The sequence below is a fragment of the Pelmatolapia mariae genome, linkage group LG16_19, assembly GCF_036321145.2.
Source record: "Pelmatolapia mariae isolate MD_Pm_ZW linkage group LG16_19, Pm_UMD_F_2, whole genome shotgun sequence".
NCBI lineage: Eukaryota > Metazoa > Chordata > Actinopteri > Cichliformes > Cichlidae > Pelmatolapia > Pelmatolapia mariae.
The window spans coordinates 15,060,213-15,078,118 of NC_086241.1; the positions used below are offsets into that span (position 1 = coordinate 15,060,213).

Sequence of the window (17,906 nt, forward strand, 5' to 3'; positions counted from 1 at the left end):
TTTTCATGGGACTAAATCTCTCAGTAGGGGTTATGTGTCACAGAAAGGATTGATGGCTCATTTCTTCCTCTAAGTAAAGTGTTGCTGTGGCCACCCTGTTTCCGTCCTGCTCTGCTGTATGTGCGCTCTGCAAGCTTGTAGGCATATGCTTGTACCAGTAACGAGGAGACAGTGACGTGATTGTTTTTGTTTTGTTCCTGGAGAGTCTTCCTACAAAAGCCCGCCTGTGCTAGGCAAATAAATGATTAGTATAATATAAAAAGACACAATCTAATCTGCAACTTGAGTCTCAGCAATGACACTCAAGAGCCAATCAAATTTAAAATATGAATACCAGACAAAGTGAAATTTAATCAGAGATGAGTGACAAAACATGATTGTTTAGTTTATATAACTGCCAGTATATATTTAAAAAATGTAAATCATGCGTTTACTTTTTGTTTACCCCTCAGCCTTTGACTTCACATAAGTAGCTCTGGTTTTATAGCTGGATTTCTTTATTTTTTAACTTAAAGTGTTGTGTGTAACCATGTGCCTCTATCACTGTTGTTAATAGTTTTACTGTCTGCATTTTTACCTCCATTATTTTCTTTTCCATTTTTCCTTTTTTTCTTCTTTTGTGTGCCTTTAAAGCACTTTGGATCAACTGTGTTGTGTTTGAAGTGCTTTACAAATAAGGGTTCCCAGCCACGTTGGAAAAAAAGAAGAAGAAAATCCACAAGGAAGTAGAACATAACAGCTTTCCTACCCGCTTACTCTCTCTCACTGAAGTCAAGCTTCACATACCTTCAACTGAGGTAGATTTCAGGAAAGAGGTGAGCAGTGGAGAGTACAAAGTAGTAGTTTGGGGGAGGGGTGGGCAGAGCATGTCTACAATGTAGAGGGAAGTTTCAGTTCACCCCCAGGGAACACACAGAGTAGGTGTGAAAAGTAGGCTGGTCTTGGTGCTTTAAACTGACTAAATTTCCTCAGTCAGGTCACAAAAGGAGGTGATAGGCAGGTAATGTGTTCGTGTGTGGATTTAGCTGGCCGTGAATAAAACTGACCGTGGTTGTGGGCATTACTGGAATGGCTAAGGAAAGGATTACACTCTAAGGACACGGACAGTGCGGACCCCAAAGCGAAGTGTTATTCCTGTTGTATTTCAGTAAAGTCTGCTTCGGTTTCACCTGAAAGGCGTAGTTGTTGGTCCATTGTGTGGTTACAAAGAATTGGCAGACACACGGATTGTCCACAAAGATCCTCGTCGATGTCATTCGGACCCAAAGAGACTCTAGCGTACGCATGTATGCAGAAACTGCAACAAGCTTTTAAGGATAGCGAGGGAAAGATTCTCCTGTTCATATACTGAGTTATATTAACTGAGGTCTCTTGGAAGAAAAAAGCAAATGTAGGCTCTGCTGCTATCCTAGCAGTGTGGTGAGTACAAAACCAAAAAAACCAACCCAGAAATATGCAAATGGGTGTATGTGTGCAGTTATTTAGTCTGTACCAAAGACCTTGTGTGTGTCTTATGACTGTCATGATGCAGTGCTTGGAGCTAGAGATCTGTGCAAGCAATGGCCTTGTTCAGGCTAGATAATTAGTCAAATGCTGATTTCTCCTCAACTCCCATAGGAACAGTGTCACCTAGGCCAAATATCACCTATTGAAGTGGTGCTTGTCTTTCTGTGTGGGCTTGGAAAATTGCATTGCCGTGTAGGCTACAAGTACATACAGTTTGTTCCATAAGTTTTTGGACAGGGGACAATTTTTCTAAATTTGGCTCTTGACATCATCACAGAGGATTTCAAGTAAAACAGTCGACATGTAAGGAGTTTAATAAAATAGTTGCATTAACTGTTTGGGATTTACTGCCTACAGTGTGTGAAAATAATAGGGATCTGTTGAAAGAAATAGAAAACAATAATCACAGTAATGTTTTTTGTAAGTGCATAATCACTTCATTAATAAAGATTACTGTTTTGTTACCTTAGAACGAAGCCTTTATGTTTATTAATTAATGCCTGTGGTGCTCTTCACTTTGCTCACATATGGCATAGACATGGTTGGCTAATTTATCTGGTTATTTTTAATATCTTGTTAAACCAATCTATACAGTCAGATGACAAAACCTTGGCTGTTTACAGTTACAGAAAGTGCAACATTGCATTTGGGTGGACATGATGAAATGAATATATTTACAAAAACCAAAAGAATTTGAATTTATAATAAATAGTTTATAAAAACATATAGATATTAATAATCGCTTTATGTGTGAAGATGTTGGTGAAAGGTTTCATTCAGCTGTTAAGGAATAGATGGGATTATTTACATACAAGTGCTGTTATCATTATAGTAAGAAAGAAGCAGCTTGTTTTCTAGATATTGTGTGTTCTCTTCAATGCTTGGAAAATGAAATATTCGTGATTGCGTCTCTCTAAGGAGATCTCTGTAATCTCATCATTAACCTATGCACAGTGATGAACCACAATGACATGGAGCAGGCTGCCAACTGTTAACTTTCCCCTCCCATATTGACTTCATATTTTTCATATTTGCCAATCGAAGTCCATATTTCTTTTGAGCGAGAATGTATTTCTGACCCTTGGTCCCCTGACTGTCTTCATTGTGTTTATGTGCAGGAGCTTCAGTTCGAGCGGCTAACCAGGGAGCTGGAAGTGGAGAGGCAGATTGTGGCCAATCAGCTGGAAAGATGCAGACTCGGAGCTGAGTCACCAGGCGCTGGTAGCAGCAGGTAATGAGAAGAGAGACACACACACACACGGAGGAAGCCACAGTCCAACACATGGCTTTTCTATCCTTCACAGCAGTGGCCATACTCTGTGGTATAACCTTATGGCATTATAGCATTGTGATGGAGCATCCCAGTATGCTCAATGATGCTCAGTGAATGGACTATAAATCTAAAATATTTCTCCGTCTTGTGCATTAATCTGAGATGAACAGAATCACTCCTTGCATGTGCATGCGTATGTATGTATGCATTTATATGTGTGAGCATGCATGATCGTGAGGTGTTGTTTTCTCAGCGAAGCATTGCTGTCAGTGACTTGGCTCTGTGAGCACGTTCCCACTTCATCAGCAAAGACACTAGGTTGCCTGATCATCACACCTCAGTGACCACACATTCTGTCCTGTCTGCTGTGGCTCACACATGTCAGGTTCGTTTGTAAGGCTCAATATAATGTTGAAATATCTCAAAAGCCTCACAAGGCAGCTGCAACGAAGTTTTAACAGCAGTCTTATTGTCTTCTGCTGTAAAATGCATCCATAGTCCTCTTCTGTCATATGTAAACAGCAAACCTTCTGCAGCGACAGAAACAATAAAGGCAATGAGCAGTAACAGTTGCAAATGCACAAACCAAAATACTTGCACAGTATGATTATTATTGTTTTTAGGGCTTTGTCACGTAACTGTAAATGTTACTGTCACAAACACAGGACTATGACTAAATTATTCCTGTTTGAGAGAAACAATAATTGATGTAAAAGCTTGATAATTAAAGTTGTATTACTGTTTATTTTTTAATGTTCTGTTTTTAATTAAAACTAAAAATGAAGCACTTCAAAATTGATTTGTACCGAGGTTTCCGTGACAGTGGTAAAAGCTCATGCATCGTAAACATGAATCCTGTTATAGTTGCACTTTTAGATATAAAGAAATTTAGTATCTTAAGCTGAAATGAGAGTAAATGTAAGAGTAAGAGAATTTGTGAGCATTATGATGGGAGTTATTTGTGTCTTTCATTTTCTTTGAATGTCTGGTTTGCTGAAACAGCATACTGCTATACTGTCTGAGTATTTTACTTGGAGTTAACCAAGCTGTACTCTGATGTCTGGTTTAGTCATAAGTATTATGTCTCTTTGTGCCGCTATAAAAATAATGATGAGATCACAAATTATGTAAACTGTCTGTGCACTTGAAAGATCGGTGGTTAGATTCCCGGCTCCTACAAGTGTGTATTTAGGCAACACATTGAACCCCAAATTCCAACTGATGAGCGTGTGTGCCGAGGAGAAATGCTAAAAGTCCTGCATGAATAGTGTCAAAGTGGCCTGAGTGATCAGAAATGACAGAAAAGTGCTATTTACTCATTATGTTGTTTGGATCATGTGGTCAGAGCTAAGGTACAGTCATCTTTTTGTTGCACTGTACTCCTGTAAACACACATGTATTTTTACATTTTTTTAATCTTAGAGGTTTTTCTTTCATCATATAACCAAAAAGAAACAACTACTTCTAATTATTGCTGCTACAGGTGGTTCTTCAAGCTTCTGATACATCTAGTTGCATGAAACACCAGAGCTGCTGCTGCCTCTCCTTAAACATCTTGCACCATACTATGCCCTCTAGATGGGCATGTAAGGATGACAGGAGTTGTAGCTCTAGTGTAAGGTTCCACCCTACCCATATCTATGTTTATCCCCTAATAGCTTAAATCTCTTACATACTACATCCTTCTGTATAGTGGTTTTTATGAGTGTGGGGCGAGCTATTTTCTTCACAAGTGGTCAGCGAATATAAATTCTGATGGCATGTTGCTACATTCACTCTCAAATGGGCCGTAACACAATTGGGATATATCTGGATACATGACACTTTGTTTCAAAAGTAGCTTTAATGGCTCTCTGAACTTTTCTGGCTTTCTGATAATAAGCCCTATGCCCTTAGATAATGCATTCTTGCACTCTAGCCTGCATAACTCTAAAAAGCACCCACCTACCAGCACTGCTCAGTAAGTGTCCATTTCCCCTTTGTCCCTTTTTAGAGGGGTGCAGATATACAGCAGCTTTAAGTGCTGCCAAAGAGGTGTGGACAACAGCTCTCTGAATTATACACTGCCCCAGTAATTACTTTAATTTCCTCTTTCAGAAAAATGTTGTTTGGAGCACAGTTTTAATGTGTCCAACCACACTATGGTTGTTCTTTATTCGTCCACACAAGGGAATATTTATAAAATGATTCATATATCAAGATTAATTTTGGGAATAAAGCTTAAGGACAGAGCAGTCTTTGTTTACTCAACCTAATTATTCCCTAAAATATCAAATCTTGTGTGTGCTAGACACAATGAAAATATCACCCAAAACTGTTTTGTGTAGCTTTCAGCTCATTGTCTTGATCCACTGGTCCATAAGTGACATTTGGCTTGCAAAACAAAGTGTTTTTCAGAGTAGTTGGTGGATTAAATGAGCCAAATGCCAAAATCCCAGGCAATGTTGGACATGCAGTCGTCTTGTTGTAGGCGACTAACTGTCACTTATAAAGCATCACAAGAAAAAACTCGACTGAATTGGCAGACACAGGTTGTTGCTGTGGTTTGATTTTAATGAGGCTTGCCCTATAGCTCGGTTGTTAGGGCTGTCAGCTTGGGACTTAAGGCTTTCCGTGTATTTGCTATGATAGTAGTATGCTGTTTCTGTCTTCATAGCTATTAGTCACCTACTTATCTTGCCTCAGATACCACTCGGATACCTCTTTACCGCTTTAGAAATCTTTCTTTTTTTCACATTGCTAATGCTGCTGTTTGCACTTCTCTTGCCCACAAATTATGACATTTTACTGGCCTTCCATTCACTCATTTTATCTTCTAGCAGCATATTTTGTGTTGTGCGTGTAATGGAACATGCATTTGTTGCAAACTGTTCAGCATGCAGTCCGTTCAACATGAAATGTCTTTGGATTGATATGCTCTCTGAGCCAAACTGTCAGAGATCTCTTTACGTTGACATGCCTGTGCTCTTAAAAAAAAAAATGCAAGTACCACCTGGATTGCTTGGATCCATCCGCTGTATTTTGTTAGTGCCATCTACATGTTTGTCTCAACATTTTGTTGCCACACCTGAGCTAAGCAACAAAGAACATCCATCGATTTAAAAAAAGAAAATGCTTAAATAAAGCAGGGGCATCTGGGCTATCCCAGCCAAATTTGAGCAAGAGGTACATCTTTGGGTGGTTTACCAGTCAATCACAGGCCTAACACAAACACAAGATTCACATTCACACCCATGTACAATTCAGAATTACTAGTCAACCTCAAAAGTTTGTTTTTCTGCTGCCTTCCATTTGAAGTGGTGTCAGGCTTTCCGCTCATTGAAGTCTGAGTAGCCACACCAACCTCGATTTTGCAATTCGAGATGGCAGCTGCAAGGAAAATGGTATTAAGACTGTAAAACTATTGTGCATGTGTCACTAGTTAACCCGTACATTGCGTTCATACCCAAGTATTGCTACTGATGGCAAAATTTGTTTTTGATATGGAGAGAAAACAAAGCCATTTTTTCTGACTGCTACTGAAATATGGTCAAGTTGGGTATGGCATCACTACCAGTTCCAGTGTCCAACTTCCTTTGTATTAAGGTAAAAGGAATGCTGGCTTAGTCTGTGGGCAGAAAGTGGTCATCCAGAGGGAACTAGTGTAGGCACAGAGAGAAAATGCAACCCTAAATGTTAACAAAATAGAAAAGATACAAAATTCACATAAATATGGTAACTAAAGTCAGCAAAATATGTATCTGTCTGCAGGACTGATCCAGCCTTCCTCCCGCTTTTCCTTCCTTTCTGTTACCAAACATCAGGATTTGCATCTTCCATTTATTCCAGTGGGAAAGAGTTGCAAGAGTATTTGAATGTGAGACAAGGTACATGGATAGAAGCAGAAATGCCTGGTATGGGCACATGTTCTTTATGCTCAAAAGGCACATTCTTAAAATTTAGCCACCGTAGTCTGACCCCTCTGAACAAGTTAATTGAGTTTGAATGAAGTTTGAAACAATGTTATTAGCAAACAGCCAAGTCTGCAGTTTAGGATGCTTTTTATTATTTAAACTTAATTTATTCCCAATGTCTGTCGGCAAAGTCCCACCTAAATATTTACCTCTAATCATCCAGCCCTGCTCTCATCATGCAGATCACAATCAGTGTTTTGGTTGAGCTTTGTGATGTCTGTTTGAAAAAGCATTAAATTAAATTTTCTGCGAGTTAAGTGTGCAGGGCTTTTTTTCTGATCTGTTTTCAGTCTCTTGCATTTTCTTTTGACTGGGTGCCTTTTTTTCCCCCACCATCATGGATGCCCTACAACCCATCTTCACCTGAAATCTACTGCTGTAGATAGTCTTATGCTAATATAAGACTAATGCATGATGTTTTAAAGCTTGTATATGTACGTGTAAATATAAATACTTCAGACTGAGAGACTGAAACCACCTAGGACCCTATAAAGAAAACATACAACACCGCTTTTCACACCTTTCTTTCTTTTTTTTTTTTCAAGTAAGAAGACGAATGATATGGTTGTGGCTCGAGATTTGCGAGTGAATGGAGATTAGCCTCGAGCATTGAGGTCACACTGATTGGCTCAATAGCACAGCAGGACAACAGCAGAGGTGACAACACACTTGAGGGGTTCAGATTGGAGTCATTGCATTTCGCGACACCTCCAGAGCTGGCCTCCGCCTTCATTTGTACAAGCAGACAGGGGGTGGCCATCAAACTTCACCTCTGGCAAACTTAACTAGAAGATGCAACCTCCACACCCAGCCAGCCTTTCATTAGCCAAAAGGACTGATGGGAAATAAAGTGCAATGTCACAGTTAGGCCTGTTGTGTATCACCATTGGCACTTTTACTCTCACTTAGCAGCGCCTTCGCTCTGCCTGCCGGTCAGCATGCAGCACGGGTGGCGCATAATCGTTACGGTAGCCATTCTTCTGCTTTATCTCCCATGCTTCAGTGAAGCTCAGCTCGCCCAACTTCCTCTTTTTAATTGCCTGCATGCTCATTAAAATTCTAAGAAAGTGCTTCTTAAAGCTCATTTAGTGTCACCTTAACTGGGAAGAAATAGCGGCAACACTTTGCTTGATATTAATGATTGGCAAATGGAAGATCTGAAAAAGAACGGGGTGGATGCACTGCTCCGAGGTCTCCTGCTTGGCCTCTGTTTCTCGTAATAACTAACTCTGGAACAGGAGAGTGAGTGGTTTTTACCTTTGATCAGTGATTTGATGTTCACACATACTTAAAATAATAAGTTTAGAGTCCTATTTAGTACCTGATAACTTGCTCGTCTGTTCCACACTGCTCTTTCTTCTTAGCTGTATTCATTTGAGTCCATTCCATTTGCTACAATGTTATTTGAATTTTCTCTTACATTTTAGTTAGCTTTTTAACTACACTTTGGTTATTTGAAGTTTTCTAAAACAAAAAATTACCTGCTATAATTTAGCTTTCAGTTTGTTTCAGATCATGTTGTAGTTTAAGCATTGTAATAAGAATTCTAGGTTAGGATTTAGGATTGTCATGATCGAGGATTTGCACTGAACTGTAACTGGCCTCTTTCTTTAAATAGAATTAAGTAGTTAAAACTGAGTAGCCTTTGTTTTAAGTCTTGGTTTAAACAAAAATATATTGTAATAATTTTTCAAAAAAAGGCTTTCAGTCATCTGTCTACCTGGAAAAGAAAACAGATTGAAATTTAGGAAAGTTAAGGCCTGCTATATACAGAAAAGCCTACAAACATCAGACGCATCTAGGACAAATGGGTTTACTACTAAAGCTAACTGTACTAGAAGCTTGTGTCATGCTTTCATGCCAAAAACGCTCAGTGCAGTTGATTGGTATAAGACCATTTATATTACTACACACTGTCACTGGATTCTTTCTGATTTTGTTGCTTGGTACTGTCTGTGTTATCCCCAAATAATGGACCCAAACTGTGATTTCTCTCTGGCTGGATCATTATTCTCCTGCATTACTCTCTGGAGGGTGACTACCTCTGTGGGATACAGGCTCCACTGGAATAAATACTGGTATTCATGTCAGGATTATGTCAGCATGTCAGGACATTGAGCTTAAAGACAGAGGGTGTGAATGTACAAAGTGATTACTTTTTGATTTACTCTGAGAGGGTTTCTCATGTGTCCGTGCTGCTTCAGCTCCCTTCAGGTTATATTCCATCCTTCGGCCGTTGACTTAGCATATTTACTAAATGAATAAAATAAATGTGGAAAAACAGCTGCCAGTCCTGCATGTGTGTGTATATGTATATATATTTTTTTCTTTTTTTTGGCAGTGTGCAAACAAAATGCTAGCTGACTCATTTAGATTTCATCTGAGATGCAAACAGCTCCACTTTGGCGGCATCCTTTGAACCTCTAGCTGTTTTATCTCAAAAGCACTGATTACCATCTCTAATCTTGTTGTAAAAGGCACAAGTAGATGAGGCTCCAAGGTGTCTCGTCCAGATGATTTCACTCATATCTTCCACTGTGGTGTCTCTGGTTTGTAGTGCATTTATTCACCTTTTCATCTGTTGTTGTTTTTTTTTCTTTTTTTCTCCCACACAGCTCATCTGAGAAGTCCCTACCTTGGAGAACTGCAGGTAATTACTGAAATGCTATTGCTGCTCATAAAATAATTTCTCATTTTACGCTGTGTCCGTTTACATTTATATTTGGTGTCTTTTATATCAGCGTATTTGCAGGAGTAATCAAGAATTGAAGCAAACACTCCTCCATTTGAGTCTGTACCCAGACCTGAAATTAGTCAATAATTAGTTAATAATTACACATGCCGCAGTGCTAAAACATTATGGGCCACGAGGCTCACCTACTTTCTCAAGGGCACTGACTGCTGTGGTTAACGTTCATACTACAATACATGGATTATTCAGATAAGTTCTCTGCAGGTTTCTAAAAGTATTTAGTAAAATATTTTCTATTTAAAAGTGATGATTTTCTTTTTGGACCTGTTAGAACCTGAGAGAACAACATGCAGTTTATGCAGTGTTAGTGAGTTATATCGGCTAAGCTAAGTGCTTTTCAATTCTCCATTTGCAAAGCTAGGGCTGTGCATGTATCTAGACTTGATAAAATGTACATTTTGTGTGTTTGTGTGTGTGCATGGTGTGCAGTACAGACACGTTTTACATTTCCACAATAAGCTGTGCTAATACAAGTGTTTTCAACCGCACAATTGACAGCCCCAGGCATGTTCTTGTTTTAATAGTTACTTAAGCAATTTCTGCCCACTCAGATGAAACGCCATCATTGGCAGGTAGCAGAAGACTCTCTCTCAAGACCCCGTTGGTCTGTTTGTTTAGCCCGCATCTTTCAAGGATGTTTAGGAGACAGCAGATAATGGATTAAATTTACTAATGTCTTTCATGGCTTATTAATTGCATAGTGGAAGACTGACTTTCTGCAGTGGTCATTAATCTTTTGTTTTCGATCCCATCAATAGAGCCTATGGGGGGTTACACTTGTACATATGGAGTGGGAATATTAATATCACATGGGTTTCTCGTTTTCTGCCCGAGTCCCATTTTCCGTGCTGAATCCATTTCATTAGGGTTACAACTGAGTCGGGTACTAATCGCTGCCATTGTTTTTCTTTGTATTGATTTCTCATTGTGTTGTAGATGATAAATGATAGTCAGATGTGGTAATGTACTTTGTCCAGTCTAAATGAGTTAAACTCAAAATGTGTGGCACAGAGTGTAATGGGCCACAGTTTTCTCTGAGGCTTATTGGCCTCGTGAGCCACTGTACGTCTCCACCGACTGAGAGATCGGAGGGGAAGTGTTACTGTAGAAACAACTGTCTTAGCCTCAGGAAAAGTCAGTGCAGTCGCACCTCGTATGTCTACAAGAAGAGAGCAAGCACCCCAGAAATGGAGTGTTTTTTGTTTTTTGTTTTTTTCTGTACCTCGTCTGTCTGTTTGTGTTTCGATCGTTTCTCTTTATCAAACATGCATTTGTCTTCATGCTGGCAGTTCAACATGTCAGTATCATGTTTGACTTTTTAATACTTTATTTAATGATCATTGTTTTGAAGATAAAAGGTAGAGGCAGTTTTATATGTAGAGTATAGCTAGGTGATAAGCATACAGTGATTGGGTTGTTATTGTTGTTTAGGTGGAAAATTGGAAACTTGGGATCATCTGCAAAAATATTATTCTTCAGTAAGCTTCAGAAAGTGTTCCTAATACCCCAAAACTTGTAATGCTTCTTTTGTGAAAAACGTACTTTTTTGTCAGGCAGCTTATCTTTTCCAAAGCAAAATGATAAGTCGTTCCTGTAAGTCATTGTAAAATTGCACAGGTTGTTTGTTTGTGAGCGAGCTGTGCACTGTTCGGTTTCCATAAAGCAGAAACTGAGTAAAGACCTGACATTTTAGAGATCACAAACCCATCTGGGTAAATATTCAGTAAGCATAATTCAGGATTAGGAAGAGGCACCTCTTCACCAGTGATCTGATTACATATATACAAGACTCTCTACCAAGAACAAGAGTATCAGGCTGCATTCCCACATATAATGAAGCTGAGATCCATTCAGACAATTACATTTATTGTCGAATAAATTTTTACAGTTTCTGATTCACCAGAATAACTTCCTTATAACTCTTCTTCCTCGGGTAAATCATTGGTCAGATCTGTTCACCATGCAGTACTTTATGAAATGATTCTTTGTGTATAATTTGTGTCATAAAGAAATCTTCTAAGGTAGATGGAGAGGGAAGATTCATGTCATTAGACTGCCCAGCCAGTATAATATTTCACAGTTGAAGATACTTTTAAAAAATACTTTGAAGGTATGCCAAACATAGTCCCAAGTTCTTCAAAAGACATAAAATTATTGCTGATCACTGTAGAGATCAGTCCTGGCTGTACGCTGTATTGTCCAAGACTTGTCGGTCAGCTCTAGCTGGTCAACAAAAACATGATCAAAAAATTGGGAATAAACAACTTTTAAAAAAAAAGTGCAATATCACCCCATGACATTTTTAATGTGTTTTGGAAAAATCAGTATGCAGTGTTGTGTGTTTTACAAGCTATTACAGCATAAAATCACAGAATAAATGGGCAGACACTACAGCTTTGACACTGCCTGATATGTAACAGCAAATGTAACCACCCTGCAAAGTGAAATAATAGTGCTTGAAACCAGCAGTTATTGTCAGATCATCACAGAGGCACCTGGCCAGCTCTCCACTTGAATACACTCCACACCTCCTGAATGCCTAGAAGACACAGAAATATAAGGCTGTATATGGATGGATGTTTTCTATAACTATAATAGATTTCTATCAATTAGGGTTTCAAGAGCCATTTCTTATTTGATGTCAGAAGGGAGAAAAATTCCCAGATTTTACATATTGCTGATTGATAGCTGTGCAAATACAGTCTCAATATATCGCAGTGTGTTGCTGGGTGGAGTGATACCTCTTCTGAATATTTATTTATTCATTTGTACATACATCATTCCAGTGCTGTAATAAGCTTGTTCACACGAGACATGTGCTTGTGTGTTTATTTCAGGTGGATAAATTACCTATATTTACAGAAAGAGGTAAAAATGTTGAGCTAAAAATATTTAAAAGGAGAACGTTTTTATATTTAACCTGCTGCTGCTCCCTCGGTGTTGGCTCTACATGCGTAATTCTTCACCTGTGATGTAACATTGTAAGCCAACAGACCTGAGCTTTGTTGGTCCTAGAAGACAGAATCACAGGAGTACCATATAACTGTCCCATTGACCCAAATAGAAAGTGGGCGTGAGGGTTTCTGGCACACAAATGAAACACTGTTGTGTGCAGCAAAATGTAGCCCATATCATAAATAAAGTAAAGAAAGCATTTATTGGACTGGTAAAACAGGTTTTGACTGAAATATGATATTCGACGACCTCTCCTCTCCCCTTAATGACGAGTTTTGACACCTCATTATAAATCAATAAAGAATTTGATGACCATTTGAGTAGTTTCTTTTCTTCTTTTTTTTTTCAATGGGCAGCTCATAGGTAGAGACCAACCTCGCTATCTTCTGATGGAAAATCTGGGATTTTGTTCTATAACCAACCCTGCAATATGACAGAAACCACTCAGTTCAGAGAAGAGCTTCAAGGGTTATTCCTAGTAGGCTTTCGAGGGGAAAAGAGGCACTCGGAGCCAAATCCTAGAAGATTATTATTCTACATTCCCACTTGGCTACTTTCCGCTGCTCCCTTGCCACAAGGAGCCGCTACGGAGGGTACGTGGCCAGGGTTACCCTTTGTAACACAACCCCAAAGGGGATTTGTGTCACCAGCTACAAACAAACCAGTGTTGACCACTACAATGTTACTACTCCATGCAACACTTAGGTTTTCATTTAAAACACCTTAGTCCTCACAAGTACGGACCCGCAGTATACAAGAAAAGACACCCAAGCATTTTCCATTATCTCAGCATTGACCAGTGGTACACACAGAAGGACACACAGCATGTAGTCTCAATAATAAAACAAAAGCTAAAGAACCAGCTAAAACTAAATCATTATTGTGTGCCGAAATAAATACTGTTTCAATATTTGTAACATTGATTTTTTTATGGGGTTTTTTTTTTCACTGTTTGGCCCTTTCTTGCCTTTTGCATCCTTGGTAGATAGGTAATACGACTTTTCTTTTCTTCTTTTTTTTCGCTTTAATACCTGGGCTCTAATCCTGTATGTGCTCATATCGATTTTCAGCCTCTGTGTCAAAATATACTTTCCTCATATGTGACGTCCCAGTGTCACTCTTTCCTTTCCTCTGAAAATCCAGTTTCTGCATCATTTTCCAGCACATTAATTAGCTGGGGACACAAACCAGAAAGATGCTCTTTAAATCCAGGGAAATAAATTGTTTGGGGAAAATAGGAAACACACGAGTTGATTGTTTGGGTTCTGCTTGGTGCTGCCCAGTTTACAGACATTCTACATTCTTATCTAATGCATTGTTAATAGACAAGAAAATGTAAAAATTGGGGGCAGAGTGCTTAGACATCTACTAGTGGGATTAGCAAAGCAAGGGCAAGCAGTAGAGATAAATGTTGAGCTGTAAAATAAGTTTTGAAATTCACTGCTGGGGCCTAAATGTAAGAAGTGGCTGCTGTTCTCCTTTTTAGTCAGTAGTCGTGGGGAAAAAATAACTATCCGAAATAGATTCACTATGTGTGTAATCTTCTACACAAATCAAAAAGGCTTCTGTTTCCCTCTGCACTTGCGCTTTGTGTATCTTCCAGTTTCTCATCTATTTTGCCTTTTTGGCATATTATTTATCAGACAGAGTGAGCGCTTGGTACAAAATGTCCTAAACAACATGCTGTGTGTGTACCAGACTAAGAGACACTGTCAGAATTCAGATTGTTGAGTTGTTTAATGTCTTTGGCTAATAAATGCCTTTTCATCTTTGTTGCAAACTTAAAAATACACACACAAAAATGTGAGCAAGTATCCATGTATTAAATTGCACTGACACAGTTGACACAGAGTTTCTTGTAGACTGGACTCTCTGAAGCCACATGGGGGATGCTTCTCTCACAACAGGCCACCCCCACTGTGCTTTCTGACAGTCTGACCCCAGATCTGCTTTGATCTGCTTTGACTCAATCCCTTCAGTAAATAGCCAAGCACCTTTAGTCCTCCAAAGGTGGGAGTGCAAGATGCCAGGTTGTCAAATGCACAAAGCCTACATGTCAACACATTTATTCAACAGGTCAGTTTTGACAACAAGGCGGCTCAGTCACAGGATTCAGCTTTCATTCACACGCTAGCTAACCGGGCAGGATTTGACAAACTCAGACCACCAATGTTTGCCTTCTTCCTTCCCTTCATTCACTGCCAATTGTTCTAGTGATTGCAGAGGAATCCATTGACTCTGGTCACGCTTAACTAGATTGTGACTGTGGAGAAACATTGTGCACAGAGACATTAGACAGCTAATTTCGGCTTCTGTTTGCCTCGCTCGTTGTTGCCATGCATGACGCGAGAGGGGATGCAGGGAAATGTTAGAGCTGTGAAACGATTTAGAGCATGGCTGTATACACAATTGAAGTGACATGCTGCCCAATTTTGACTTCCCAAATTAGTATGGCAGTAAAATTTAATGACTCCAACTGTATACAAGTGTGAAACTAATGTTGCTGAAATTACCGTCTTATTGTTTGCTTTCAGTTCCATAAAATATTGACTGCTTTAACGACTATTGTAAACTCTCAGTCCCAAAGACCAAAAACTGTGAGATTATTTCAGACCTGAAGCTCCACCTCTCTGCCTGACTTTCTGCTCTGCCGTGTCTTCTCAGATGCCTCTGCCTCGGGGGACACAAAGTCTCGGGTGACTGACAGCTCCCAGTCCCCGAGGTACCGCATCAGGACGGAGTCAGAGCAGGTGTCTCTGTACTCCCCGGAGCAGTCCTCCCTTCATGAAAGTGAGGGTCTGTTGTTGCCTTCTCTCTACATTCTGCAGCCCTCTCTTCTGCTCGCTTTCTCTTGCCTCAGCGTTGTTCCACTACACTGATGCCAGTTTTGAAAAAAATTTTCTTTAATTTTATACTTTATGATTACACTCTTTATTTTTATTTTTTTCTTTCACTGTTATATTCTTTACGATAAACTGTTATCAGTATAATCATAAGGTATAAAAGGCTGGATATTTACCATGGCACACTGAGTAATAGCTTGACAAAACTGTTACCCACCCCCCTGCTGTGCCATTTGTCATTAGTAAGGCTATCCTAAGTAAAGGTCACATCTGTTATGAAACCCTTTATGATGTGTCCCTGTGCCTCTAACGGGTCTCCATACTCTCCCCCAGCATTTCATTCTCGTCTGTCGTTTTTCTCTCATTATCTCTCAGGATCTGCAGGGAATTCATGTAGCTCAGCTCAGATGAACTCGTACTCGGACAGTGGTTACCAGGATGCCAGCAGCAGCTACCTCAGCAGCCAGAACCTGGGCAAAGCTGAACTAAGGGTGCAGCATTCCTTCCCCGGTGCTGGCACTGGCACACTGATGAGGAATGCCAGGGCTGAGGGACAGGCTTCAGCCCAGGTACTGACAGTTGTTTAAGTCAAGATTTATCTCATCATACGTCTTGTTCAAAGGGTCGTGAAGTTTAATTGCTCCAGAATTGCTTTTGAGTTTGTTAGTGATTTATGGCTTTAATGCACAGAGGGATCGAGCACCACAACCTAATCACGCTTCTTACAGCTTCGTATATAGAGACTGCTGAGAAACCAAATGGTGCCGTCACACAACAGAGGAGGGGAGCACAAGGAAAATAAATATGTCCCAGAGTAAAGTTATGCCCTGTAATGAATTGTTTTATGCAGTGTTGTTTTATGTAGCATGTCATTATTATTACAGTACATAATTTTATAGCTCCTGAATGTAAGAACTAAACCACAGAGCCTTTTTATTTTTTTTTCTCTTGGTTGCAGGTCACAACAGCAGTGCCTGGCCGAGCTATGCGAAGGGTCAGCTCAGTGCCTTCTCGCTCTCACTCGCCAGCCTACGCGAGCAGTATGTCCCCCTCCCGTGGTTCCCTGCGTACCTCAGTTGGCAGTGCCTACGGCTCCCCCATTGTTACAGAACCCAAACCCCTCTCCGCCATCTATTCTACAACATTGCCCTCTGCCCAGCGAACCAGTACTACGGGCGGCGGTAGCAGTGGCTCACCCTACAACACTCAGAAAAACTCCCCCGCTGCACTGCGTCGCATGGGCTCCACAAACTCTCGATCTAGCCGCACCACCTCACCCTACCAGGCCTCAGCAGGGTCACCCTCGGGCCGCATGGGCTCACCTCTGACGATGGTCGACAACGTCAACCCTCCGCTGACTAAACAGCCTACTCACACTTCGTCTCCAGTCAGGGCTAGTATGACTGCCGTGCCCCAGCACTACAGCTCCACTCTGCCCCGCTCCGTGCTCCACAACACCGACCCCTACGGACCCCAGAGTTACGACATTTACGAGAGAATGACGCGACCTGACAGCCTCGCAGGTGCTCCGCTGCACACACACACATGCACACACATACTTGCTCTGTACGGTGCATCAGTATTTTATATATATTCTTTTGAAAGTCTCAGCATAAAATTACTGACACTTTAATATCAAGTCTGCTAACATAAGTTACAAGTGTTTTGTTCTTCCTTTCTTGGCATGTTAAACGATACAGTTATGTTTGCTTTGTGCAGACGGGGATGCACTCTTGTATAATTATTTCTCAGGCATGTTTGTGACTCTTTTGTTTCATTTACTCAAGCTGAAAGCAAAGAGTGAATGCGAGGTCAGTGGTTGCCCTGGAGTGTCGCCAAAACATAGTTCCTGCTCGAAGACAAATATTGGCTCAGAGCTGCTTATCGTAGTTGGTATTGCTGTTAACCATAGACTAAGAAACCAAGTCTAGGAATTGGTATTCATTAGCTTTTTTGCTAATTGAGTGCTCTCAAGCAAAAACACTTTATCATTAAACAGCTTGTGCAGATCACACATCTGCTTTACCGATTACATTCTGATAGAAACCATGTTATTATTATTTGATAGTCTGCCTTTAAACTATTGTGTCAGAGGAAGAACTAAGTTTAAATTATTTCCAGGCAGCTTCACTTGCCTTTTCTGGTTTTAAATAAATCAGTTGCTTCAGTTACCACACCTAAAAGAGGTGTAACCTTGCACAAGCGCAATTCACTTATGCTACAGTCACACAAAAGAAAACAGTGGTTGGCACGGTTATTACAACTGCATGCAACAACTTTGATCCGATTGCTTTTGAAATGGTTGCTTTGACGAAATTTCAGATTAGTAACTAGTGTGACTGAGGCGAGAGGTTTAACTACCGAACGCCACGGAAACCATGATTTTCAGCTGCCTTTAGTTTTGTTTTATGTGAGAATCAAGGCTACTGCTTGATATTACGCATGTGTGGCATTCATTCAGGAGGAAAAAAATGTTTTTGTTTTGTGGTTAAATAACTGACAGAGCATTTAATCATAAACACAAGGTGCCCCCGTGTAGTGGAAATAACAGAAAGTGAAGAAAATGATTCCACAAAACGTGATGGCATTCCTTCAAATCCATTATTCTGATGAGTGCATTATCC

At 40.1% G+C, this 17,906-nt stretch overlaps 1 protein-coding gene across 8 annotated transcripts in view; it reads left to right on the forward strand.

Moving 5' to 3' along the window:
- Positions 1–17,906, forward strand: part of LOC134644297 (plakophilin-4-like) — an 85,800-nt gene that overhangs the window by 38,674 nt on the left and 29,220 nt on the right. For 3 of the 8 annotated variants that reach the window (XM_063497196.1, XM_063497197.1, XM_063497199.1), the window contains exons 3-7: positions 2,625–2,737; positions 9,348–9,382; positions 15,104–15,235; positions 15,658–15,851; positions 16,241–16,805. In XM_063497196.1, coding sequence (XP_063353266.1) covers positions 2,625–2,737; positions 9,348–9,382; positions 15,104–15,235; positions 15,658–15,851; positions 16,241–16,805 — 1,039 coding nt within the window. The remainder of the gene's footprint in view (positions 1–2,624; positions 2,738–9,347; positions 9,383–15,103; positions 15,236–15,657; positions 15,852–16,240; positions 16,806–17,906) is intronic. The other 5 variants (XM_063497200.1, XM_063497201.1, XM_063497202.1 and 2 more) reach the window with 2 other exon arrangements.